This window comes from Pseudophryne corroboree, chromosome 7 (genome assembly GCF_028390025.1).
Source record: "Pseudophryne corroboree isolate aPseCor3 chromosome 7, aPseCor3.hap2, whole genome shotgun sequence".
In the NCBI taxonomy this organism is placed as follows: Eukaryota; Metazoa; Chordata; class Amphibia; order Anura; family Myobatrachidae; genus Pseudophryne; species Pseudophryne corroboree.
In genome coordinates this window covers 380098037-380124879 of record NC_086450.1, presented here as the reverse complement: position 1 = coordinate 380124879, position 26843 = coordinate 380098037, and the positions used below count along the sequence as shown (strand labels likewise).

At 47.1% G+C, this 26843-nt stretch overlaps 1 protein-coding gene across 1 annotated transcript in view; it reads right to left on the bottom strand.

The window, feature by feature from the left end:
* UNKL (unk like zinc finger) overlaps positions 1 to 26843 on the bottom strand; it is a 221997-nt gene that overhangs the window by 128414 nt on the left and 66740 nt on the right. Inside the window, 2 exon segments of the mRNA XM_063934556.1 lie at positions 22572 to 22738; positions 24934 to 25018. Coding sequence (XP_063790626.1) covers positions 22572 to 22738; positions 24934 to 25018 — 252 coding nt within the window.

Genomic DNA, 26843 nt, shown 5'->3' with positions numbered 1-26843 from the left:
ATATGCAACACTTCTTTTATTGCAATAATCATATATCGAATACATTTAGCCACTTTTGGCTGTAACTTTGCATCATCGTAGTCGACACTGGAGTCCGAATCCGTGTCGGTATCTGTTTCTCCTATCTGGGAAAGTGGGCGCTTCTGAGACCCTGAAGGTCCCGGCGTCATAGGGACAGACATGGGTTCACTCCCTGACTGTTCCTTAGCTTCAGCTTTGTCTAATCTTTTGTGCAATAAGTTCACACTAGCACTTAAAACATTCCACATATCCATCCAGTCCGGTGTCGGCACCGCCGACGGAGACCTCACATTCATACGCTCCCCCTCCTCCCTAGGTGAGCCTTCTACCTCAGACATGTTGACACACGCGTACCGACACACCACACACACAGGGAACCTCTTATCTGAAGATAGTTTCCCCACCAGGCCCTTTGGAGAGACAGAAAGAGAGTATGTCAGCACACACCCCAGCGCTATATGACCCTGGAAAAAAAACACAAAATGTTTATCCAGTAGCGCTGTTTATACTTTATATCCGCCAAATTTGTGCCCTCCGCCCATCTTAAAACCCCTCTATCACCGTGTATTAGCGGGGGAGAGTCCGGGAAGCTTCCTCGCTGTGCTGTGGAGAAAAATGGCGCTGGTGAGTGCTGAGGGAGAAGCCCCGCCCCCTCGGCTGCGGGCTTCTGTCCCGCTCAAAATTCCTGAAAACTGGCGGGGGCTCTGTTATATACATGTACAGTGCCCATCTGTACAAGTATATACTTAGTTTTCCAATGGAGAGGTTTTGGCATAAACAGAAAAGTTTAAAGTAGGCGCAAACACCGTAAATGAATCCTTACATAAGTGTCCTTATGAAAAGACAGGAGTGAAATCTTAATTTTGTATCTTCAGTGTTCTGAAATCCCTTGTCCACACAAACTCAATGATGTAGAATACTTCTTTTTCTCAATAAAGAAGAGGAGTTCATAGTGCAGATCAATTTCACAGGGACAGCGAATTTATTTAACACAGAACACTCACAATATTCATAAAAAAAACAAGCATGTAACCACTACAAGTGGATAGAAAGGGGTGCTGATATCGTATATCTTCTAGTTACCCTCCCAAGATGGCACAAGGGGAAGCACCGGAGGTCCCGGACACCACAGCAGTACAAGGGAAGTCGAAGCACCCAGGTCAGTCCACCCACAGTCCAGAAAGAGGCTAGCACCACCTGCTTTGCCCTGCTCCTGCTTGGGAGGGTAACTAGAAGATATCCGATATCAGCACCCCTTTCTATCCACTTGTAGTGGTTACATGCTTGTTTTTTTTATGAATATTGTGAGTGTTCTGTGTTAAATAAATTTGCTGTCCCTGTGAAATTGATCTGCACTATGACCTCTTCTTCTTTATTGAGAGAAAGAAGTATTCTACATCATTGAGATTGTGTGGACAATGGATTTCAGAACACTGAAGATACAAAATTAAGATTTCACTCCTGTCTTTTCACAAGGACACTTATGTAAGGATTCATTTACGGTGTTTGCGCCTACTTTAAACTTTTCTGTTTATGCCATTTCTATTTTTGGAATTTTGTGTGAAGGTTCCTCTGTTTATTAGTGGGCTGCATTTGCATCAGAGGCAGCGCATTTGTACAGTAATTTCTCTGTAAATGGAGAGGTTTTATTGCTGCCCAGGGCGCCCCCCCTGCGCCCTGCACCCTTACAGTGACTGCGGTGTGTGAGGTGTATGGGAGCAATGGCGCACAGCTTTACTGCTGTGCGTTACCTCAGTGAAGATCATGAAGTCTGCTGTCGCCTCTGAAGTCTTCTTTTCTTCTCATACTCACCCGGCTTCCATCTTCCGGCTCTGCGAGGAGGACGGCGGCGCGGCTCTGGGACGGACGGCGAGGGTGAGACCTGCGTACCAATCCCTCTGGAGCTAATGGTGTCCAGTAGCCTAAGAAGCAGAGCCTTGAAACTCACAGAAGTAGGTCTGCTTCTCTCCCCTCAGTCCCTCGATGCAGGGAGTCTGTTGCCAGCAGGCTCCCTGAAAATAAAAAACCTAACAAATATACTTTCTGACAGGAAGCTCAGGAGAGCTCCCTGTAGTGCACCCATCTCCTCTGGGCACAGTATCAAACTGAGGTCTAGAGGAGGGGCAAAGAGGGAGGAGCCAGTGCACACCCAGACCTAAAGTCTTTCTTAAAGTGCCCATGTCTCCTGCGGAGCCCGTCTATCCCCATGGTCCTTACGGAGTCCCCAGCATCCTCTAGGACGTTAGAGAAATTACAGAAGCTGTTTGGAGCTTTGTCTTTGCCAATCACTGATAAATCTCCCCCTATGTTCTGTTATCTGCCCTGAAGGACATTTGTATTGTTGAACTGCCCACTACAATGTCAGAAAGATGCATCTCTCAAATAAAGGAGTTTCTGAAGGATATCAAACATAAATCTCACAAAATAAAGTTTACTGTGTAGTTTTTATTAAACAAAAAATCCTTTTGGTGTGGCCTGGATGCTGAACGTGGAGGTTGTGCTGCTCCTGAGCTCCCAGGGACCTGGGAATATATCTTTAGTAATAAACCTCCTCACCCATATATGAGCACCCAAACTCCTTGGATCAGCACCCTACATTGCTGGAGCAGACAGTGAGTCGGTACCGCCGAATCGGGGAGCCGGTTTTCTGGCTCCTGCGGATTGCGGCCCACTCGCTGCACAGAGACCGGGGCCTCGATTTCCCAGCATCCCCCCGCAGCGTGCTTTACCTTCCTGGAGCGCCGATGGGCCCAGCCTGGTCCTGGTCCCCTGAGCGGACACCCCTACAGATGGCCCAGTGCTGATCCCTGTCCAGCGGGACCCGTCTGCTGCCGAGCTGGAGCTGAGCGACGCGCTGCAAGGTCCGTGCGGCGGCCATCTTGGAGGACGGAGGGAGAGAAGAGACTCGGCGGTGACCGGAGAATACTCTGCGGAGGCCTCCGGCTTACACACCCGGCGACGCTGAAGCGGTAGCGGCTCCCTCCCCTCCCGCGACCACTCCTCAGCCGCCCGCTCACCACTGCCACGATCCAGACGCCGGCCCCACGGCACTGCAGGGTTCGTGCGGCGGCCATCTTGGGGGACGAAAGGAGAGGAGAGAATCGGCGGTGACCGGAGGATGCTGTGCCAAGGCCTCCGGCTTAAACACCCGGCGACACTGAGGTAACAGAGGCCCCCTCCCCCCCCCGCGAGCACTAATCAACCACCCGCTCATTGCTGCCTCGATCCGGACACCAGCCAGACGGCGTCCCCCCCCCCCCCCCGGTCTGTCAGAGGCATCATAGTCCGCTCTGCGACTACCCTCGTGCCGCATCACCTATAAGCACACTAGGGTGAGGGCTACCCCGTGCAGCGGGCTCTTCCCCCCCCTCCCCTGCAGGCTTCCGCTGAGCATAAAGAGATCGCGAGAGGCCCCCTGCCCCGCTGCGAGTCCATTCACGGCTGTGGGTGGCTCACTGGGCAGCATAGTAGGTCTGCTCTAACTCCCACGACCTCCGGCCGTCCAGCCTCCAACACTCTGCATGCAGCACTGAGGCCCCGGAGCACGGATCAAGAAGCGAGACGGGACCCTGAGAGACGGGAGAGAAGCGGGAGACGTGTGGTGGGGCAACAGGCTCGACCCATCGATGTGCTGTGCCAACAGCTGAAGTGGGCACACGTTCAGCGATAAGATTCTGCTGCACGACGACCGGTCACTGGCTGGTCCGTGACCTGGTGGGCGTGCCCCCCCCCCCCCTGTTTACTTTTTTTCTCTTCTCCCACCTGACTACCGGGATCGGCACTAGTGGGGACTACCTACCTCATCCGACGATGCCGCCTGTGCTCCACACTTAATTACTACTTATTATGCCCACTACCAAATGAGGTTCATATGATGCCAGCTCTACACTAAATCATTCTGCGACCAGGATGTGATTAGGACCTCACATTTCATAACATCTATCAAATCTCTGGAAGTTGCTCCCAGCCCATCCCGTGACCGTGTCAACAACTCTACTGGCCCGGTATTACCACCGGACAGCTATCAACCTCTATCATTCCGCCATGTCGCAAAAGAACCGCAAAACACCTGCCCAAGCTAAGCCTAGTATCCTCCGAGCATGGGAAAAAGCAGGTGCTACATCACGAGGCTCCCCCTCTGTGGACCCCCAGTCGGATGCCGATGACGATCTTACACCAAAGTCAGGTCTTACGACCCAAGATGTAGTGGCAATCGTCACTAAGACCATTCAAACGGAAATGAGGTCGATCCTGACTGAATTTAGAACTGAACTAGCTGATCTCGGCACCCGCACGGATACCCTGGAACGTAAAGTGGATGAAGTCTGCCAATACCAGGTGGTGGTCGAACAGGAACTAGCGGAGATCCGGGCGGACATGGCCCAGCAAGAAGAACACCTAGAAGATATGGACAACCGGAATCGCCGGAACAATGTCCGAATCCGCAACATTCCGGAGAGCGTTACTATGGAGACCCTCCCGACCTTTCTAGAGGGCCTATTGCAAACCATGATCCCCGAGGTCTCAAAGGACCTCCTCCTTCTCGATAGAGCACACCGAGCTCTACGCCCACGTCCACCACCGTCCCAACCCCCAAGAGATGTCATCCTGCGGTTTCATTATTACAAGACGAAAGAGAAATTTATGATGGTAGCACGGGATCAACAAACGGTTCTCTATTCTGGAACCCAACTGCAGATCTTCCAGGACTTAGCCCCCTCCACACTCCGAAAGCGCAAGGACCTGACCGCTATCACTAGAGTCCTTCGAGATAATTCCATCAAATATAAATGGGGTTTCCCGTTCCAGCTTCATGTCACGAAAGATGGCTCTCATCACTCGATAAAAACGCCCTCCCAGGGATATAATTTTCTCAAAACCTTGGGCTTATTTGAGTCTCTTCCTGACGAGATCCGAAAGCAACTTCCTGTCGCCCCCCCTGGGAGACCTGAGGCTCCTACTCCTGAATGGTCTACTAAATGAACGAGCGGAATCCCCTCTTCGGATCAGTGATCGTACTGGACAATGTTCTCTGAACCCTTCCCATGTTTACTGTTATAATGACATACTGATATATTAGTTTACATGTTAGATCTCTAAGGTCTGCCTATTTCAGTATTCTAAGATGTTTTATTTCGTCCCTACATGGCGCTGCTGGGCGACTCTGACCTGGGGGGGGGCTGGCCGCGCCCTTGGGGATAGACGGTCTTACCGCCTGCTCTGCCCCGGGGGACGGTCTCCCCCTCCGGGCTCGGTTTGCCTACTTCGGGGATATAGCTCCTTACATGTTGCCCACCTTGACTCTCACTATAGAGAGATGGGCTGTTTTGCAACTGATTCTTTTCTTGATATAATCTATATGTTACATTAGTTTCTTACACCTTAGTTTATACAATATTATTGGCCCCATCTGGGTCTATTAGCTAGATCAGTTGTGCGCAGTTTGAGCCTCCTGTGTTTCGGTTCAGAGTGGTCCCTCTCTCCTTTGCTGGTTGCGTGCCTTGAATTGGGAAGGCTAATCTACTGCTAGAGCCGAGGGGGCTACTCGGACACCGACCCTGGAGATGACGATTATAGACATTATTGTGGTCGAGCACCGACATTGATTTATCCGTACAATATGGTGAACCACCTTAATGTTAGGCCTTGAGATGCCTTGGTTTAATCTATGTAAATTTGCACAGTAATCGTCAATATGTATAATGATAGAACTGTCCTTTTTCTTTTCCTACTTATCTCTATTTACTGCCTGATCTGAACTTTCCGTTCCCCTCCTGTCCTGGTTCGCGGAATGTACCTCCCCCCTCCTTATACCCTCTTCTATGTTCCTCGTTTCCTAGTTATGTGTTACTATAGATATGATTCCACACCCCGAAGGGGCCGCCCGCCTGGTGCCCGCCCCCTCACTCCTAGACCTAACACGCCTTTAGGAAAAGGTCTAATTCTACAGGTCGTTTACACGATCTCTTTTACCTGTTACCACTCTCTCTACCCCCCCTCTTCCATACCCCAAGGTCGTCCATGTCCAGAGCTACCCTTTCTACTGAGCTGCTCAGACCTTCGACCCCCATGACTTTGAAAGTCTTATCCATTAACGTCAATGGCCTTAATTCCCCGACCAAGCGATCCATGGCATTTCAGTTCTTCGCCAGACAAAAGGCGGATATCATATTCCTACAGGAAACCCATTTTAAGACCCCTCACCCCTCCTTAAGCTCTAAACGCTATCCTCATGCCTTCTACTCCACAATGTCAACTAAACGTAGAGGCACTGCCATCCTGGTTCATCGAGACCTACCCTTAGTCGTCCAAGACACAATTTGTGACGCCCACGGCAGATTTGTGATTCTTTCCGGATCCCTTAATCAAACTCCCATTACTCTGGCGTCAGTTTATGCTCCAAACATGCAGCAAGGCTCCTTTTTTAGAACGCTCTCTGACCACCTCTCTAAATTCTCGAATTCCTGGGTCATTATGGCCGGTGACTGCAATGCTACAATGGATCCCCATGTTGACAGATCCCGCCCAGGTGTAGGGCCCTCTCCTCACGCCAAATTATCTAAACTCCTTCAGACCTGTGTCACCGCACATAATTTATATGATGCTTGGAAAACACTTTATCCTTCTGCTAAGGGTTATACACACTATTCCCCACAACACGATATATACACGCGTATTGATTATGTATTTGTAGATAGGGACTCCACCCAATCCCTATTGGGAGCCCAAGTGATTCCGACCACCTGGTCTGACCACTATGCGATTCTGCTTGATCTTGCTTGTCCCCATAGACCTCTGACTTCCCGCAAGTGGCGCCTTAATGAGTCCTTATTTCTTAAGTCTGATAATGTGACTCGAATAGAGGAAGCGATTCACCACTTCCTAAATGATAACGTCTCCCCTGAAATATCGCCCACAATATTATGGGAAGCTCACAAAGCAACGTTGCGGGGGCTCCTTATTAGCCTTACATCAACTCAGAGGAAGGTTGAGTCTAAACGGATCGCAGATCTGGAGACCGAATTAGCATCTATGACACTCCGTCATCAGCGTTTCCCCAAACGTAAACTATATTTAAAGATACTTGCCCTGAAAGGGCAACTAACCCAAATACTCACAAAGAAAACGATCAAATCGTTATTATGGATCCGCCAAAAATTCTATGAAAAGTCGGATAAGGCGGATACACTTTTGGCTCGGCGACTGCGTGAGAAACGCACGCTCAATCGAATCCTGGCATTAAGATGTCCCGACGGATCCGCAACGACTGACCCTAAGGTGATGGCTTCCCTCTTTCAGGATTATTATGCTTCCCTCTATAACCTCCCCTCTGAGGCTGCTACTGACCCACACTATATAACAAATATCCAACACTATCTTTCTTCTTGTCAATTACCGAAATTATCCACAACGGACATTGAATTGCTCAATGATCCTATTACACGTGAAGAAATTCTCCTCACAATCGGGCAGCTCCGCCGCTCCTCCGCACCGGGTCCAGACGGATATACTGCCATATACTATAAGAAATTCTCCCAAGCCCTTCTCCCCATGTTACATTCACTATTTAACTCGCTGATGGAGGGGAACTCCCTCGATGCAGCGACTACCAGAGCCAATATTGTAGTTATTGCCAAACCTGATCGAGATCCTATGGAACTAAAGAACTATAGACCCATATCGTTATTGAATACAGATTTAAAGTTATTCGCCAAAATCCTGGCTAATCGACTTGCCCCTCACCTTCCCACACTGATACACCCAGATCAAGTAGGCTTTATCCCCAATCGACAGGCTGCGGATAATACTAGACGCCTTATAGATCTCATTCATCTCTCCCATCGGGACGCCACCCCAACATTGGTGGTGGCTCTTGACGCGGAAAAAGCCTTTGATAGGGTAGCCTGGCCCTTCATACAGCATACTCTTCAAGCAATCGGTATCCAAGGCTCATTTTATAATGCCATCACCTCGCTTTATGATAACCCCTCAGCGTCAATTCTAGTTAATGGCCTCACTTCCTCGCCCCTGTCTATCAAAAATGGCACCCGTCAAGGATGCCCACTTTCCCCTTTACTTTTTGCCCTAGTTATGGAACCACTGGCGGCGAAAATCCGTCTGAATCCCAATATCTCGGGTGTCCTGGTGGACAACCATGAATATAAAATCGCTCTATATGCAGATGATGTCATCCTGACTTTGACTAACCCATACACGTCCTTACAACAGCTTTTTCAGGAGATCCATACATATAGCTCCATTTCAAACTATAAACTCAATGCAGACAAAACAGAGATCCTAGATTTACATATCCCCCCGCAGGATATCACTACTTTACGCTCTTCTTTTGCCTGTAAATGGCAAAATACTAAACTTAAATATTTAGGTATTTATCTAACCAAATCTTATTCATCGCTATATGCTGCTAACTTCCCACGATTGATATCTCAGATTAAAACAGATCTTGCGGCCTGGAATAAATTATTTATTTCCTGGTTTGGCCGTATAGCAGCAGTCAAAATGAATTTATTACCACGGATATTGTACCTATGGCAAACCCTGCCTATCCACATTCCAGTCAAAATATTAAAGAATCTACAGCGGGATATATCTAGCTTTATATGGGCTGGGAAGAAACCCAGGGTTAAGATACGGCTATTACAACAACACCGCTCGGAAGGCGGTCTTGGCGTACCAGACCTTACTCGATACTATCGAGCCGCACACCTAGCTTCATGTGTCCTCTGGCACTCACCTCCAGCCCAGAGAACGTGGACATGCATTGAGGCACAATCTCTCCATATCTTCTCACTTGCAACCCTGCTGTGGTCCCCACCCCGCTCCCGACCCGCCTCTACTTTACTCTTGCCAACAGTGCGCTTTTCCCTGACAGTGTGGGATTTTTGCACTCGCTTCTATCAACTCCGATCCCACAATCCCTACCTAACTCCTCTATGGAACAACCCACTGTTCCCACCGGGTAATAACCACGCTGCATTTCAACACTGGACAACACACAATATTCTCTTCCTTCAGGACATTGCCCCTCTTTCCTCATTCCCATCCTTTGAAAATTTACAATCCCGCTACCTGCTCCCTCACTCGGTATTTTGCCAATTCTTGCAAATTAGACACTTCTACGGTTCACTCCCTAAACCCACCAATCCCTTCATAGCTACCCCCCTGGAAATATGGTGCTGCGGCTCTCGCTTAACGAAGGGTCTCCTTTCACGCATATATCGAGTGTTACTGTCACACAATGTCCCCCCCAAGGAGAGTCACGAGTTGGCGTGGGAGAGGGAGGTGGGGGAGTCCTTAACCGTAGAGGAATGGGAGGATATTGGACAGGAAATTACTAAGAGCTCTATCTCGGTTCGTATAGCCGAAAACTCATATAAATTGTACTATCGCTGGTACCTGGTACCTACTAGATTACACTCTATTTATCCAACGTGCTCGGACGAGTGCTGGAGATTATGTGGTTGCAGGGGGAGCTTGCTGCATGTTTGGTGGTCTTGTCCAACAATTCGTCAATATTGGGGACAAATTCATAAATTGGTCCTAGAAGTTACGCACTTAACCGTGCCGGACTCACCCTTTTATTCGCTACTTTCCCGTCCCATCCCTAACACCTCGCGCCATCAACGAGCCCTAATTAAACATATTCTAAACACAGCCAAATGTCTAATAGCATCCAAGTGGAAATCTGTGGCCCCTCCTACTATGGTCGCTACTATTAATGCAATTTGGTTCACATATAAGTTAGAGCGAATCACGGCTTCTCTTCGAGACTCCCCACTCTCTTTCGCCGAGACATGGACACCATGGACTTTGCATTTCAACGCTGAACCTCCATTGACAACCATTTAGCAACTAATACCTAGTGCTACATTCTATATATTTGATGCTGATTATTTGAGATGTTGTCGGGACCTTACCTACATCGAAAAGCTGTATCTATCGGTGGCTCGGACTGGCCGACCTTTCCCTCCCTCCCCCCTCCCCCCCCCCCCTTTTCTTCATATTCTTTGTTTTTCCCCCCCTTTCTCTTAACTTTAATGGATAATTGTAGCATTTTGGTAATCTGTCTTCATGGAGGCAAGCGAGACAACTATTTATTGATAGATCTATTGAGTCCCCCTCCCTCCTGATCATAATATGTCATTCGTTCCTTATATGCCATCTATTGTTACAACGTTGCATCTGTATGTTTATATCCTTATATAATCAATAAAACATTATTTCAAAAAAAAAAAAAAAATCCTTTTACATGCATTGTGGAGATTTCAGTAGTTTTATGCAATGCGTTAATTAATGGGTGTACCAATGGAGCAATTCTATTGCTGCTCCGATCGTGAGTGAATGCCAAGGGCGCACACATTTCTACTCACTGCCTTCGGTGAGGGAGACAAGAAATGCGGGCTAACTGTAGACGGTTTTAGCCACTTTATGCGGCTTTACCAGGTCTTATTTGGGCGTGATAATTAATGGGCGCCAATTAATTAGCATGGTACGTAAAACAGCTGAATTCTTCCAACTGTGACACAGCGACACCTCATACACATCATTTTATAGTCCAGGATCCCTATTTTTTTATTTCTAGTGAGGGTATATTCTGAAAAGCCGTACACCAGCGAAGCTACCTATTGCTGCCATCATAGTGTAAAGACTTATAACCAATATATACTTACCCATTAGATGGCAATGCAGGGGAAGTCCTCCTATACCGTTTATGAATATAAACTAATCATTATTTGAAACTTTATTTTACTTACTTTCCTTCTTCAGTAACTATTGCCCACTGTTCCAAATCCAATTTTATTTTGGAATCCGTTACTACCCATACATATTAAACTAAATTAAAAATGCTTTTAAAATGACTGGCTGTGAAACCACACTCAGGGAAACACACATTTCAGCTTTAGGATTACATTTTGCCACAATTTTACTGTTAACAAGTAAAATCAGAACCTTTATTAACTCTGACTGCCAAAAAATAACCTCACAGAATTACACTTAAAAAATGGTTTAATGTTTTTTTATATATTTCAATCACACAAAAGGGAATAAAATAAGAATTTACTTACCGATAATTCTATTTCTCGTAGTCCGTAGTGGATGCTGGGGACTCCGTCAGGACCATGGGGAATAGCGGCTCCGCAGGAGACAGGGCACAAAAGTAAAAGCTTTAGGATCAGGTGGTGTGCACTGGCTCCTCCCCCTATGACCCTCCTCCAAGCCTCAGTTAGGATACTGTGCCCGGACGAGCGTACACAATAAGGAAGGATTTTGAATCCCGGGTAAGACTCATACCAGCCACACCAATCACACTGTACAACCTGTGATCTGAACCCAGTCAACAGCATGATAACAGCGGAGCCTCTGAAAAGATGGCTCACAACAATAATAACCCGATTTTTGTAACAATAACTATGTACAAGTATTGCAGACAATCCGCACTTGGGATGGGCGCCCAGCATCCACTACGGACTACGAGAAATAGAATTATCGGTAAGTAAATTCTTATTTTCTCTGACGTCCTAAGTGGATGCTGGGGACTCCGTCAGGACCATGGGGATTATACCAAAGCTCCCAAACGGGCGGGAGAGTGCGGATGACTCTGCAGCACCGAATGAGAGAACTCCAGGTCCTCCTCAGCCAGGGTGTGCCCCTGACCAAGTAGCAGCTCGGCAAAGTTGTAAAGCCGAGACCCCTCGGGCAGCCGCCCAAGATGAGCCCACCTTCCTTGTGGAATGGGCATTTACATATTTTGGCTGTGGCAGGCCTGCCACAGAATGTGCAAGCTGAATTGTACTACACATCCAACTAGCAATCGTCTGCTTAGAAGCAAGAGCACCCAGTTTTTTGGGTGCCTACAGGATAACAGCAAGTCAGTTTTCCTGACTCCAGCCGTCCTGGAAACCTATATTTTCAGGGCCCTGACAACATCTAGCAACTTGGAGTCCTCCAAGTCCCTAGTAGCCGCAGGTACCACAATAAGCTGGTGCAGGTGAAACGCTGACACCACCTTAGGGAGAAACTGGGGACGAGTCCGCAGCTCTGCCCTGTCCGAATGGACAATCAGATATGGGCTTTGTGAGACAAGGCCGCCAATTCTGACACTCGCCTGGCCGAGGCCAGGGCCAACAGCATGGTCACTTTTCATGTGAGATATTTCAAATCCACAGATTTGAGCGGTTTAAACCAATGTGATTTGAGGAATCCCAGAACTACGTTGAGATCCCACAGTGCCACTGGAGGCACAAAAGGGGGTTGTATATGCAGTACTCCCTTGAGAAACTTCTGGACTTCAGGAACTGAAGCCAATTCTTTCTGGAAGAAAATTGACAGGGCCGAAATTTGAACCTTACTGGACCCCAATTTGAGGCCCATAGACACTCCTGTTTGCAGGAAATGCAGGAATCGACCGAGTTGAAATTTCTTCGTGGGGCCTTCCTGGCCTCACACCACGCAACATATTTTCGCCACATGTGGTGATAATGTTGTGCGGTCACCTCCTTCCTGGCTTTGACCAGGGTAGGAATGACCTCTTCCGGAATGCCTTTTTCCCTTAGGATCCGGCGTTCCACCGCCATGCCGTCAAACGCAGCCGCGGTAAGTCTTGGAACAGACATGGTACTTGCTGAAGCAAGTCCCTTCTTAGCGGCAGAGGCCATGAGTCCTCTGTGAGCATTTCTTGAAGTTCCGGGTACCAAGTCCTTCTTGGCCAATCCGGAGCCACGAGTATAGTTCTTACTCCTCTACGTCTTATAATTCTCAGTACCTTGGGTATGAGAAGCAGAGGAGGGAACACATACACCGACTGGTACACCCACAGTGTTACCAGAACGTCCACAGCTATTGCCTGAGGGTCTCTTGACCTGGCGCAATACCTGTCCAGTTTTTTGTTCAGGCGGGACGCCATCATGTCCACCTTTGGTCTTTCCCAACGGTTCACAATCATGTGGAAGACTTCCCGATGAAGTCCCCACTCTCCCGGGTGGAGGTCGTGCCTGCTGAGGAAGTCTGCTTCCCAGTTGTCCACTCCCGGAATGAACACTGCTGACAGTGCTATCACATGATTTTCCGCCCAGCGAAGAATCCTTGCAGTTTCTGCCATTGCCCTCCTGCTTCTTGTGCCGCCCTGTCTGTTTACGTGGGCGACTGCCGTGATGTTGTCCCACTGGATCAATACCGGCTGACCTTGAAGCAGAGGTCTTGCTAAGCTTAGAGCATTGTAAATTGTCCTTAGCTCCAGTATATTTATGTGGAGAGAAGTCTCCAGACTTGATCACACTCCCTGGAAAATTTTTCCCTGTGTGACTGCTCCCCAGCCTCTCAGGCTGGCATCCGTGGTTACCAGGACCCAGTCCTGAATGCCGAATCTGCGGCCCTTTAGTAGATGAGCACTCTGCAGCCACCGCAGAAGAAACACCCTTGTCCTTGGAGACAGGGTTATCCGCTGATGCATCTGAAGATGCGATCCGGACCATTTTTCCAGCAGATCCCACTGAAAAGTTCTTGCGTGAAATCTGCCGAATGGAAACAGCTGCGATTTTGGAATATTTAGAATCCACCCGTGCTGTCGTAGAACTACTTGAGATAGTGCTACTCCGACCTCCAACTGTTCTCTGGACCTTGCCCTTATCGGGAGATCGTCCATTTTCTTTGAAGAAGAATCATCATTTCGGCCATTACCTTGGTAAAGACCCGGGGTGCCGTGGACAATCCAAACGGCAGCGTCTGAAACTGATAGTGACAGTTCTGTACCACGAACCTGAGGTACCCTTGGTGAGAAGGGCAAATTGGGACATGGAGGTAAGCATCCCTGATGTCCAGGGACACCATATAGTCCCCTTCTTCCTGGTTCGCTATCACTGCTCTGAGTGACTCCATCTTGATTTGAACCTTTGTATGTAAGTGTTCAAATATTTCAGATTTAGAATAGGTCTCACCGAGCCGTCTGGCTTCAGTACCACAATATAGTGTGGAATAATACCCCTTTCCTTGTTGTAGGAGGGGTACTTTGATTATCACCTGCTGGGAATACAGCTTGTGAATTGTTTCCAATACTGCCTCCCTGTCGGAGGGAGACGTTGGTAAAGCAGACTTCAGGAACCTGCGAGGGGGAGACGTCTCGAATTTCCAATCTGTATCCCTGGGATACTACTTGTAGGATCCAGGGGTCCACTTGCGAGTGAGGCCACTGCGTGCTGAAACTCTTGAGACGACCCCCCACCGCACCTGAGTCCGCTTGTACGGCCCCAGCGTCATGCGGAGGACTTGGCAGAAGCGGTGGAGGGCTTCTGTTCCTGGGAATGGGCTGCCTGCTGCAGTCTTCTTCCCTTTCCTCTATCCCTGGGCAGATATGACTGGCCTTTTGCCCGCTTGCCCTTATGGGGACGAAAGGACTGAGGCTGAAAAGACGGTGTCTTTTTCTGCTGAGATGTGACTTGGGGTAAAAAAGGTGGATTTTCCAGCTGTTGCCGTGGCCACCAGGTCCGATGGACCGACCCCAAATAACTCCTCCCCTTTATACGGCAATACTTCCATGTGCCGTTTGGAATCTGCATCACCTGACCACTGTCGTGTCCATAAACATCTTCTGGCAGATATGGACATCGCACTTACTCTTGATGCCAGAGTGCAAATATCCCTCTGTGCATCTCGCATATATAGAAATGCATCCTTTAAATGCTCTATAGTCAATAAAATACTGTCCCTGTCAAGGGTATCAATATTTTCAGTCAGGGAATCCGACCAAGCCACCCCAGCGCTGCACATCCAGGCTGAGGCGATCGCTGGTCGCAGTATAACACCAGTATGTGTGTATATACTTTTTAGGATATTTTCCAGCCTCCTATCAGTTGGCTCCTTGAGGGCGGCCGTATCTGGAGACGGTAACGCCACTTGATAAGCGTGTGAGCGTCTTATCCACCCTAAGGGGTGTTTCCCAACGCGCCCTAACTTCTGGCGGGAAAGGGTATACCGCCAATAATTTTCTATCGGGGGAAACCCACGCATCATCACACACTTCATTTAATTTATCTGATTCAGGAAAAACTACAGGTAGTTTTTTCACACCCCACATAATACCCTTTTTTGTGGTACTTGTAGTATCAGAAATATGTAACACCTCCTTCATTGCCCTTAACATGTAACGTGTGGCCCTAAAGGAAAATACGTTTGTTTCTTCACCGTCGACACTGGAGTCAGTGTCCGTGTCTGTGTCGACCGACTGAGGTAAATGGGCGTTTTAAAGCCCCTGACGGTGTTTGAGACGCCTGGACAGGTACTAATTTGTTTGCCGGCCGTCTCATGTCGTCAACCGACCTTGCAGCGTGTTGACATTATCACGTAATTCCCTAAATACGCCATCCATTCCGGTGTCGACTCCCTAGAGAGTGACATCACCATTACAGGCAATTGCTCCGCCTCCTCACCAACATCGTCCTCATACATGTCGACACACACGTACCGACACACAGCACACACACAGGGAATGCTCTGATAGAGGACAGGACCCCACTAGCCCTTTGGGGAGACAGAGGGAGAGTTTGCCAGCACACACCAAAACGCTATAATTATACAGGGACAACCTTTATATAAGTGTTTTCCCTTATAGCATCTTAATATATAAGCATATCGCCAAATAAGTGCCCCCCCTCTCTGTTTTAACCCTGTTTCTGTAGTGCAGTGCAGGGGAGAGCCTGGGAGCCTTCCCACCAGCAGTTCTGTGAGGGAAAATGGCGCTGTGTGCTGAGGAGAATAGGCCCCGCCCCCTTTTCGGCGGGCTTCTTCTCCCGTTTTTCTGACAACCTGGCAGGGGTTAAATACATCCATATAGCCCCAGAGGCTATATGTGATGTATTTTTAGCCAGTATAGGTACTTTCATTGCTGCCCAGGGCGCCCCCCCCAGCGCCCTGCACCCTCAGTGACCGTTGGTGTGAAGTGTGCTGAGAGCAATGGCGCACAGCTGCAGTGCTGTGCGCTACCTCATGAAGACTGAGAAGTCTTCAGCCGCCGATTTCTGGACCTCTTCTCTCTTCAGCATCTGCAAGGGGGTCGGCGGCGCGGCTCCGGTGACCCATCCAGGCTGTACCTGTGATCGTCCCTATGGAGCTAGTGTCCAGTAGCCTAAGAAGCCAATCCATCCTGCACGCAGGTGAGTTCACTTCTTCTCCCCTAAGTCCCTCGTTGCAGTGAGCCTGTTGCCAGCAGGACTCACTGAAAATAAAAACCTAATAAAACTTTTACTCTAAGCAGCTCTTTAGGAGAGCCACCTAGATTGCACCCTTCTCGGCCGGGCACAAAAACCTAACTGAGGCTTGGAGGAGGGTCATAGGGGGAGGAGCCAGTGCACACCACCTGATCCTAAAGCTTTTACTTTTGTGCCCTGTCTCCTGCGGAGCCGCTATTCCCCATGGTCCTGACGGAGTCCCCAGCATCCACTTAGGACGTCAGAGAAAGAAAGTATAGCTACTTATACTCTACGGCATTGGTTTCAAAATGTGTGCTGTGGCACCCTGGGGTGTCTCAGGACACTTGCAGGGGTGCCTCGGACTGGTAGTCCAGGACCAATTCAAATTATTTATGGTCACTGTAATAGGCAAAACCAGTGTACGTATACCACATAACTGAACCTAAGGATGACGTATAAACACAATTTACTTCAATTTTGTATTTCTATTTACATTTCTCAATAAGAAAAACTTTTGGCCCAGAGGTGCCGTGAAAAGAGAAATCTGATTCTCTAGGGCGCCGTGATTCAAAATAGTTTAGGAACCACTGCTTTACACTACCAACATCCTACAAGTTACAGATTAGAAAATGATAGCGAAATAGAATATCATATTATGAATGCATTTATGGAGCTAGATTATACCTAATAGAGTTGGTAATGAGAACCTGTAAGACGGTCAGAGATCCCTATACTCTACAACACAATGCTGGAGATTTCTAATTATAGGTATAATCTTAATTTTGTATATTATACAATTATGTTTACATAGTTTACAAAGTGTTTAGAGCATTTGGTAAGATGTAAAAAGAAAATTAAGTACAACAAACAATGATGCCTTTAATTAGGGGAGGAACACAAAGAAAATCCAGCATGTTATACCTAAATGCAGTGACTGGTCCCGTATTACACTTGCTGCCACAAGACGGTTGGGGATATCCAATTAACTGCGGTAAATTAAATGGATTTCCCTGGGGCTATCCAATTAGCCCCTGACTGCCGGCACTTATAAGGGATTAGGCTTTGGGTGCCTCAGGCACGTGAAGCAGAATACCCAATAAGAGGCACTCTGAGCCTCATTTTTGCGCCATAACACATGATTCCGGAAAATTATCCCGGATTCCATGGGTTATCGGACAAAAACAGGTAAATTATCGAACCGTAAAAATCGGGCTGTACTTGGGATAGCCCGATAATACTATAGTGCTAAAAAACGTTTTTGCTGTGCAGTATATTTTCTACGGCAATTGGATAGCGGCATAAATCTCAACTTGAGCACAGGCAAGGCTTAGGGGAGCTGTGCCTTGAGATTCTCCTTAACCTTGCCCGTGCGCACAAGACAGGGACTGGATGAAGGCAGCACTCATAAGGTAACAGAATATAGACAGCGATTCCCTGTGTTTGCATGCAGCATGCTAGCTTCTTAATGCTCTCATGAGCCAATATGGCACATGATAGACTAGATACTATGTGAGCTGCTAATAAAACCAAATATAACTGGTTCTCTTTTACAAAATAAGCTGGGAAAAGAATAATAATCATGCAATAAAACACACACTGAGACTTGCTGATCTTAAGAACAGACCACCATACATGGCCATGTATTTTATTTAATTGAAATCATTAAACCCAGGTATGCTCAAAAAGTGTCAACAAAAAGGTTTACATGGAAAACTTTGCAAACATTTTAGAAATGTGAAATGGAGATTCTAGCGGCCTATCTTCATTAACTCAACAAACATAAATCACTTCGCATAACATCTAATTCTGGAATAAATGGAATTATAAATCGTGCTCCAACCTAGCTGAGACCGTACTGTTTCTACCAACATGAGCATCTGGACACACGGTATATAACGGATCAGTAATGAGATATACATTTATATTCATTAGATAATCACACGAATACTCCCCTGGGGGGAAATAGGGATTTTTGTTTACTTACCGTAAAATCTCTTTCTCTGATTACATTTGGGGGACGCTGCGCCGTTACTTGTGGGTTAGAGGTGTGTGGTTGTGGAGTTTGGCACAGAACTATCAAAACCTGACTCCTCCCCTCTCTAACCCCTCCCATCTCCTTCCTGCCTAGCTAGCACTTCGCTAACATTTAGCCAAGCCAAAGGAGATAGACAGAAAAAAAACACTGTTTAAACCGGACAAACATACGGGAGGGATCACAGTGTCCCCCAGATGGAATCAGAGAAAGATTTTACGGTAAGTAAACAAAAATCCCTATTTCTCTTTCATCGATCTGGGGGACGCTGCGCAGTTACTTGTGGGATTCCCCAAAGCAAGCTAATGAGAGGAGGGAGATGTAGACGGTATAGCCGTCCGTAAAATTTGACGCCCAACAGAGGCAGTCTCCAAACCGAAAGTATGAAAATGGTAAAACTTTGTAAACGTTTGCACAGACGACCAAGTCGCCGCCCTGCACAGCTGCTCAATAGATGCACCACCGCGAACAGCCAAAGAAGCTCCAACAGCTCCAGTAGAATGAGCTCGAATTGAGTCAGGAACCGAAACATCCGAAGACATGTATGTCTGTCTGATGGCTGAAGTTACCCAACGAGTCACTGTGTTCTTGGAAGCCGACCAACCTCATTTGAGCGCATCAATTAAAACCAACAACGTATCCGTACGACGGATAGATTCCGTACGAGATAAATAAATCCGCATGGCCCTAGGAAGGAGAAGGAGCAAACTCTGGAAGGACAATGTCCCGATTTAGATGAAACGCTGACACAACCTTCGGAAGGAAGGAAGGCTTTGTCCGCAGAACCACCCGGTCATCATGAAACACCAACAAGGGTGGTCTGCAAGAAAGAGCCGCCAACTCAGATACTCGTCTGGCGGAGGCAATTGCCAATAGGAAGACAACTTTGAGCGTTAGATACCGCAATTCTACAGATTCCAAGGGTTCAAATGGAGATTTCTGAAGAGCCGTAAGAACTAAGTTTAAATCCTAGGGAGGAACCGGAGGAACAAACGGTGGCTGAATCCGAAGGACTCCCTGAAGGAATGTCTGAACTTCTGGAATGATAGCTAGTCTCCTTTGAAAAAGAACCGACAAGGCAGAAACTTGACCCTTTAGTGAAGAAAGTCTCAGACCCTTATTGAGACCCTCCTGAAGGAAAGATAATAGACGAGGAACTCTAAACAAATCCGGTGTTAACCCACGCTTTTCACAGCAAGCAATGTAAATACGCCACACCCTGTGGTAAATTCCAGAAGTCACCGGCTTTCTAGCCTGAATCATCGTTTGTACAACAGGACGAGAAAATCCTTTTGCCCTTAAAATGTTAGATTCAAGGACCAAGCCGTCAAAGCCAGCCAACTTAAATCTGGGTGGTGACATGGACCTTGAAGCAGAAGATCTGGACGCAGAGAGAGACGGAATGGTTCCCTGACGACCATGCCGCGCAGAAGAGTGTACCACTGCCGGCGTGGCCAACCAATAAATTAAATATAAAAATACAGACATATAAATATAGGAAGGATATAGGAAGGATAGACCAATACTGTCAGAGACAGATTGTGTCTATCCTGTACCTCCTCACTGCCGACTTCTTAGAGACAGGAATCAAGCCCCAGTGACCGAAGTGTGGTGGCCTCCAGTGGCAGAATAGAGTGGGAACCACCTAGCTAACCCCACTCTAGTGGTATCTGTCACCTGTATAACTAGGGACTAGGCACTCCAAGCAATAAAATAATAAAATACCTTACTAAAATCTTTAGTGAAAAAAAATCTGTGTCTGTACTCCACAGGCACAAAACTAAAACTGAAGTGCTGGCTAGGCAGGAAGGAGATGGGAGGGGTTAGAGGGGGGATGAGTCAGGTTTTAATAGTTCTGTGCCAAACTCCACAACCACACACCTCTGACCCACAAGTAACGGCGCAGCGTCCCCCAGATGGATGAAAGAGAAAGCGGGTAGGATATCCCAACATGGCAGCAACCTGTATAAAATGTATTTTACAAATGGAAATACCTAATTTCACATTAGAACAACTTACAATAAACCATACACAGTGGGTAGTGTAGAAGTCGTTAAAACAGACATATAATAGAGAGTGGTCATCCACTTACTTCCAGACATGAAATACGACTTTCACATTAACTGTATCTTAAAAACAGCCTTGAATTTAATGTAAATGTTGTCCTGTGACTCTAACCAAGCCATTAACTGAATGATTTGATTACCACCCCCTTACTTAATACAATGTCAGTGACAATGGGCCAGATTCAGAGATGTACGCAATCCCAATGGTTTTGAGATATAGACATGCACAGAATCTTTATTGTGTATGTGCAGATCTTCGTCTGCGACATCACTTGTGGTGCCCCCCCATGCTGCAGCATGATTTACAGGCGCTGTGGCACCTTGGGGCGGGAAAGGATCAGGCACAGGCAGCATTTCAACAAATGTGGGCATGTTGTCCCCACTTACTGTATGTGCCAAGGCCAGTGGTGGCGTACTTGGATACAGCTTCACTGGTCCCAGCTTCGTTAAAACACCGGCCATCCTGAGTAACGCAGCAGAAGATCTCAGATGATGGCAGCGCTTACACTGCGTACAAAGACACAGCGGCTGTGCTAAGTGTGTCCATCTCTGAATCAGGTGGTTGGTATCAATATCCTGGTGCACAGGATCCGGACGTTCAAAATCCCAACTGATCCTGGTGTGTATTTAAACCCCAACCCTAATTACCGGGATTCCTACCCCTAACCCCCCACCCCCCCCCTCCTGCAGCCTAACCCACCCTTCTCGCAGCCTAATCCTAACTGACCCTGCCCCCCGCAGACTAACCCTAACACCCCCTTCCCCCCAGTGCCTAACCCTAAACCTCTAAAAGCATTCTGACCATCGTTATGCCACTATCTGCATTCTGACTGCCAGGATACTGAGCGCCAGGATATTAACTACGTCCCGAGGCAGGCTCTATGTACATATTTATCTTTAACAATAACTCATCAGTATCTGTGATGAACTCACAAACCTTGCAAATGTAGCTTTTAAAAGTCCATGAAACTTTAAACAAATGCTTGTATATCGCTGCCTACAGTCTTTAGATGTACGTTTAAATTACATCTAGATATTATTGTTTAAGTGTAAAGACACCAGTATCTACAAGTTGAATGTACAGAAGCTCACATACGGCTTTTAAAACAAGTAGGACATCTGGGTGTAATATGGCATGCTGCCGCTTGTTTCCTCAGCACCCTCCGTTCATTGCTAAAAAAAACCTGAGTGTGTATCATATGCTAAACGGCAAAAGCTCCCGGGAATAGGACACCAGCAGTTCACTAGCTGAGAGGAAATGTTGGATTTTTTTGTTTGACTGGAGTTATCTCCCAACTTTTCAAAGTTTTAGACCAGCGCAATGGCATCAGTATACCTGAGAAGACGCCACCAATATTTCTTTTTTCTTAACAATAACTTACAGAATACAAAATACATACCCCCGTATATACTCGAGTATAAGTCGATCCGAATATAAGCCGAGGCACCTAATTTTACCACAAAAACCTGGGAAAACTTATTGACTCGAGTATAAGCCTAGGGTGGGAAATGCAGCTCTAGCCGTACACAGCCCTCATACTGCCAGATATGCCCTCACACTGCCAGATATGCCCCCACAGTGCCAGATATGCCCCCACAGTGCCAGATATGCCCCCTCATAGTGCCAGATATGCCCCCACAGTGCCAGATATGCCCCCTCATAGTGCCAGATATGCTCCCCCTCAGTGCCAGATATGCCCCCTCAGTGCCAGATATGCCCCCTCAGTGCCAGATATGCCCCCTCATAGTGCCAGATATGCCCTCATTGTGCCAGATATGCGCCCCCCCCCAGTGCCAAATATGCTCCCCCAGTGCCAGTTATTTACCTTCCGCCGCTACCGCGCTGTCTTGTGAAGGAGGGACACGGAGGGCACAGCGCGCGCCTCTCCTGTGTCCCTCCTGCGTCTCCCTCGGCGGGTCGGTTAATTGAAGTGCCGGTTCGTGAGCCAATCAGAGCTCACGAACGGGTACTTCCTTTAATAGACCCGCCGCTGCCGCCGGAGAAGCATGAGGGACACAGGAAAGGTGTGCGCTGTGCCCTCCGTGTCCCTCCTTCACACTGCACTGACTCGAGTATAAGCAGAGGGGGCTTTTTCAGCACACAAAAAAGTGCTGAAAAAGTCGGCTTATACTCGAGTATATACGGTAATTCTGCAAATGGCCACAAGTACACCATAGAAATGCTCAACTCTGTTCATATAAAGCTACAGCGCTCAAACAATGATAAAGACAATTTCCAGTAATACTTACATTTGCGGTTTGTTCGTTGTGGTTTAAGATGCTATTTGTACAACTCATATTAGTGTTCCAGTCGCAGGAAAGGCCTATGCTGTCTGATGAATAGAGGGAGGGGGCTGGCTTTAAGTGACAACCCGACTGCATCATCACATTCATGGTCTCCTCGGCACATGGAATCCCTAGAGAACAAATTACAAGGGTCAATTCTCTCATCGCTCATAATGGAAAGGCAATCATTTACAGAGCATTGTAGAACCTTAGAACTTTACAGTGTTATCAGCAAATGTGGGAAATTATGCAAAAAAGAAGCAAACATTAAAAAACTGACATATGCAAACTGAACTACACCTACAGTATATCAATTTGATTTGACCTGAAAACAGACAGTTCCACGTTCTCCAATAGATGACCCTCCTAACAAAATATGCATAAACTTCCCACGTCTGGTTATAAACAATAATGAGATGCAGTGGAAACATTTATACACAGTTCAAACATAAATACACACACACAAAAAAAAAAAAGACGACCACCGCCAGGAACATTTGAGTTCAGGTTGCTAAGGCTAAAATCAGCCAGCTGTTTTCCCATCGGACTCTGTTTTGTGTTCCAACGAGAGACTAAAGGAGACGGCTGGTCGCTATGGAGACACAAGGGCTGCGCATATAGGTATGCTTTACCCTCCCCTTACCTGCTCCACCATAATCTTCTGTAGTTATTAATTATCACTCTGTCTCTCCACTCCATTATTTGGTAAGAGAATGGAAAAAAGGGACAAAGTGCTCATGTACAAAACACCTACATTAGTTATCACAAAAGATTACTAAAAATCCAATTATATTTAGAAATCCAACTAAACGCCGATTACTTTTGGAGATTACAAACATAAAACTCCTCTTTGTAGTTTTGCCAGACTCCAATCACCACTTCCTAAGGTCATACTTTTAACAGCATCACATACAAATTCTTACGTGCTAGATTACATATATCCCCTACTGGTACTAAGATTACAAGATACTGTGTTTAACTGCCCAAAGAGCATTGAAAGCCAAATAAAACAATAAAATACCAATTTAGGTAGGAAATTGATGAGGGTATGAAATAGTACTAAAATGCTGCTTTCCATCCCTGTATAATTGTCTCAATGTGTTCCGGTCTGCAACAGCAGCATATGATTCTGCATTACACAAGACACACTTCACAGACACTTATGTGTCACTTGCATCCATGCAGTAAACCATACACTTTAGGTGCAGCAAACACATTTGCAATCTTGTACCAATAAAACATCTCTAATACAGCAGAAGCAGCTCTTTGTCTGGCATATGCCCACAGGAACAGAAGGAAAAAAACTCACAAAAGCAAATTCTGTACTAGGACAACAAAGAAAGCACCAATCAGTGTCAGGGGAGCGGCTGCAGCAGCCAATCAGTGTCTGTTCACTAGTGCCAGCGACATTATCACTATCAAGTGTTTTAAAGTCCCTGGCCACCAGCAAACTATACTGCTTGGTTAGACACGTGTGTCTTGCGCGTGTACATGCCTGTACACCCGTTATGTCTTCAAATTTGTACATGCTACATATGTGCACTTAACAGTCATGAATTTGCATTCCATGCATCTACAATTTATACATGATAAGCAACACCTACTACAATATACCTCCTGCATCAGCCACAGAATGTGTATTGGTTATAGCTAGAAAGATGAGAGACTAAACATTTTTACCATACATTACTTTTTCACTGACCAACACCCCGAGTCCCCCTAAAACTGTACAGACCCAGTGCCATTATGAAACCATATAAAAAAGGAGGAACACACATTAACCTATTCATCCTTCATTTACACCAGTGTTTCCCAATTCCATCCTCATGGACCCCTAACAGTGCATGTTTGCCAGATCTTCTAGTTGGTGCATAAGACCATTCAATACTGGCTGTCATTTTAAAAGATCCACATGTGGTGCTACAGTATGTGTTTCAGTGGTGATACTGAGGAGGGGTGCACTACGAATGGCCGGCTGACGGGATCCCGACAGCCGGAATGCCGGCAGCGGGGTGAGCGCAAAAGAGACCCCTGCGGGCTCGCTGCGGACACGGTGGCACGCTACGCTTTCTATTCTCCCTCCAGGGGTGTCGTGGACACCCCAATAGAGAGAATAGTTGTCTGTATACCTGCGTCGGTATGCTGAGCGCCGGGATCCCGACAGTCGGTATATCGACAGCCACCCCGGAGGAGAGCTATAAAACATGCACTGTTAGGGCTGCTGGAGGACTGGAGTTGGGAAACACTGATTTACACATGTGAATATAAGGACTGATGAAGGATTCATCCTGCCAATGTGTATGTATAGTGTAATTTTATTACTTACGTTCAACATGTGCAAAAGCACAAAAAGGTCCTCTTGGACAATAGCCAGTTTGTCTCACATCATTACACTTTGTAGACTTGTAAATCTATAGAGAATACAGAAAGAAAAAAAAAAAAAAGACATAGCATGTGGTAGGGTTAATTTGCAAGCAAAATATATTTCAGAAAATCAGAAGACAGGATATTCAAAGACCCTATCTTTGCAGCACAACTGTAGATATACATGTGTGGAAGGCTATAGAACAAAGTATATAAATTAAAATAAGAATTTACTTACCGATAATTCTATTTCTCGTAGTCCGTAGTGGATGCTGGGAACTCCGTAAGGATCATGGGGAATAGCGGCTCCGCAGGAGACTGGGCACAAAAGTAAAAGCTTTAGGACTACCTGGTGTGCACTGGCTCCTCCCCCTATGACCCTCCTCCAAGCCTCAGTTAGGATACTGTGCCCGGACGAGCGTACACAATAAGGAAGGATTTTGAATCCCGGGTAAGACTCATACCAGCCACACCAATCACACCGTACAACCTGTGATCTGAACCCAGTTAACAGCATGATAACAGAGGAGCCTCTGAAAAGATGGCTCACAACAATAATAACCCGATTTTTGTAACAATAACTATGTACAAGTATTGCAGACAATCCGCACTTGGGATGGGCGCCCAGCATCCACTACGGACTACGAGAAATAGAATTATCGGTAAGTAAATTCTTATTTTCTCTGACGTCCTAGTGGATGCTGGGAACTCCGTAAGGACCATGGGGATTATACCAAAGCTCCCAAACGGGCGGGAGAGTGCGGATGACTCTGCAGCACCGAATGAGAGAACTCCAGGTCCTCCTCAGCCAGGGTATCAAATTTGTAGAATTTAGCAAACGTGTTTGCCCCTGACCAAGTAGCTGCTCGGCAAAGTTGTAAAGCCGAGACCCCTCGGGCAGCCGCCCAAGATGAGCCCACCTTCCTTGTGGAATGGGCTTTTACAGATTTTGGCTGTGGCAGGCCTGCCACAGAATGTGCAAGCTGGATTGTACTACAAATCCAACGAGCAATAGTCTGCTTAGAAGCAGGAGCACCCAGCTTGTTGGGTGCATACAGGATAAACAGCGAGTCAGATTTTCTGACTCCAGCCGTCCTGGAAACATATATTTTCAGGGCCCTGACTACGTCCAGCAACTTGGAGTCCTCCAAGTCCCTAGTAGCCGCAGGTACCACAATAGGCTGGTTCAAGTGAAACGCTGAAACCACCTTAGGGAGAAATTGAGGACGAGTCCTCAATTCTGCCCTGTCCGTATGAAAAATTAGGTAAGGGCTTTTATAGGATAAAGCCGCCAATTCTGAGACACGCCTGGCTGAAGCCAGGGCTAACAGCATTACCACTTTCCATGTGAGATATTTTAAGTCCACAGTGGAGAGTGGTTCAAACCAATGTGATTTTAGGAACCCCAAAACTACATTGAGATCCCAAGGTGCCACTGGAGGCACAAAAGGAGGCTGTATATGCAGTACCCCCTTGACAAACGTCTGAACTTCAGGAACTGAAGCCAGTTCTTTCTGGAAGAAAATCGACAGGGCCGAAATTTGAACCTTAATGGACCCTAATTTTAGGCCCATAGACAGTCCTGTTTGCAGGAAATGCAGGAAACGACCCAGTTGAAATTCCTCTGTAGGGGCCTTCTTGCCTCGCACCACGCAACATATTTACGCCAAATACGGTGATAATGTTGTACGGTTACATCCTTCCTGGCTTTGATCAGGGTAGGGATGACTTCATCCGGAATGCCTTTTTCCTTCAGGATCCGGCGTTCAACCGCCATGCCGTCAAACGCAGCCGCGGTAAGTCTTGGAACAGACAGGGTCCCTGCTGGAGCAGGTCCTTTCTTAGCGGTAGAGGCCACGGGTCCTCCGTGAG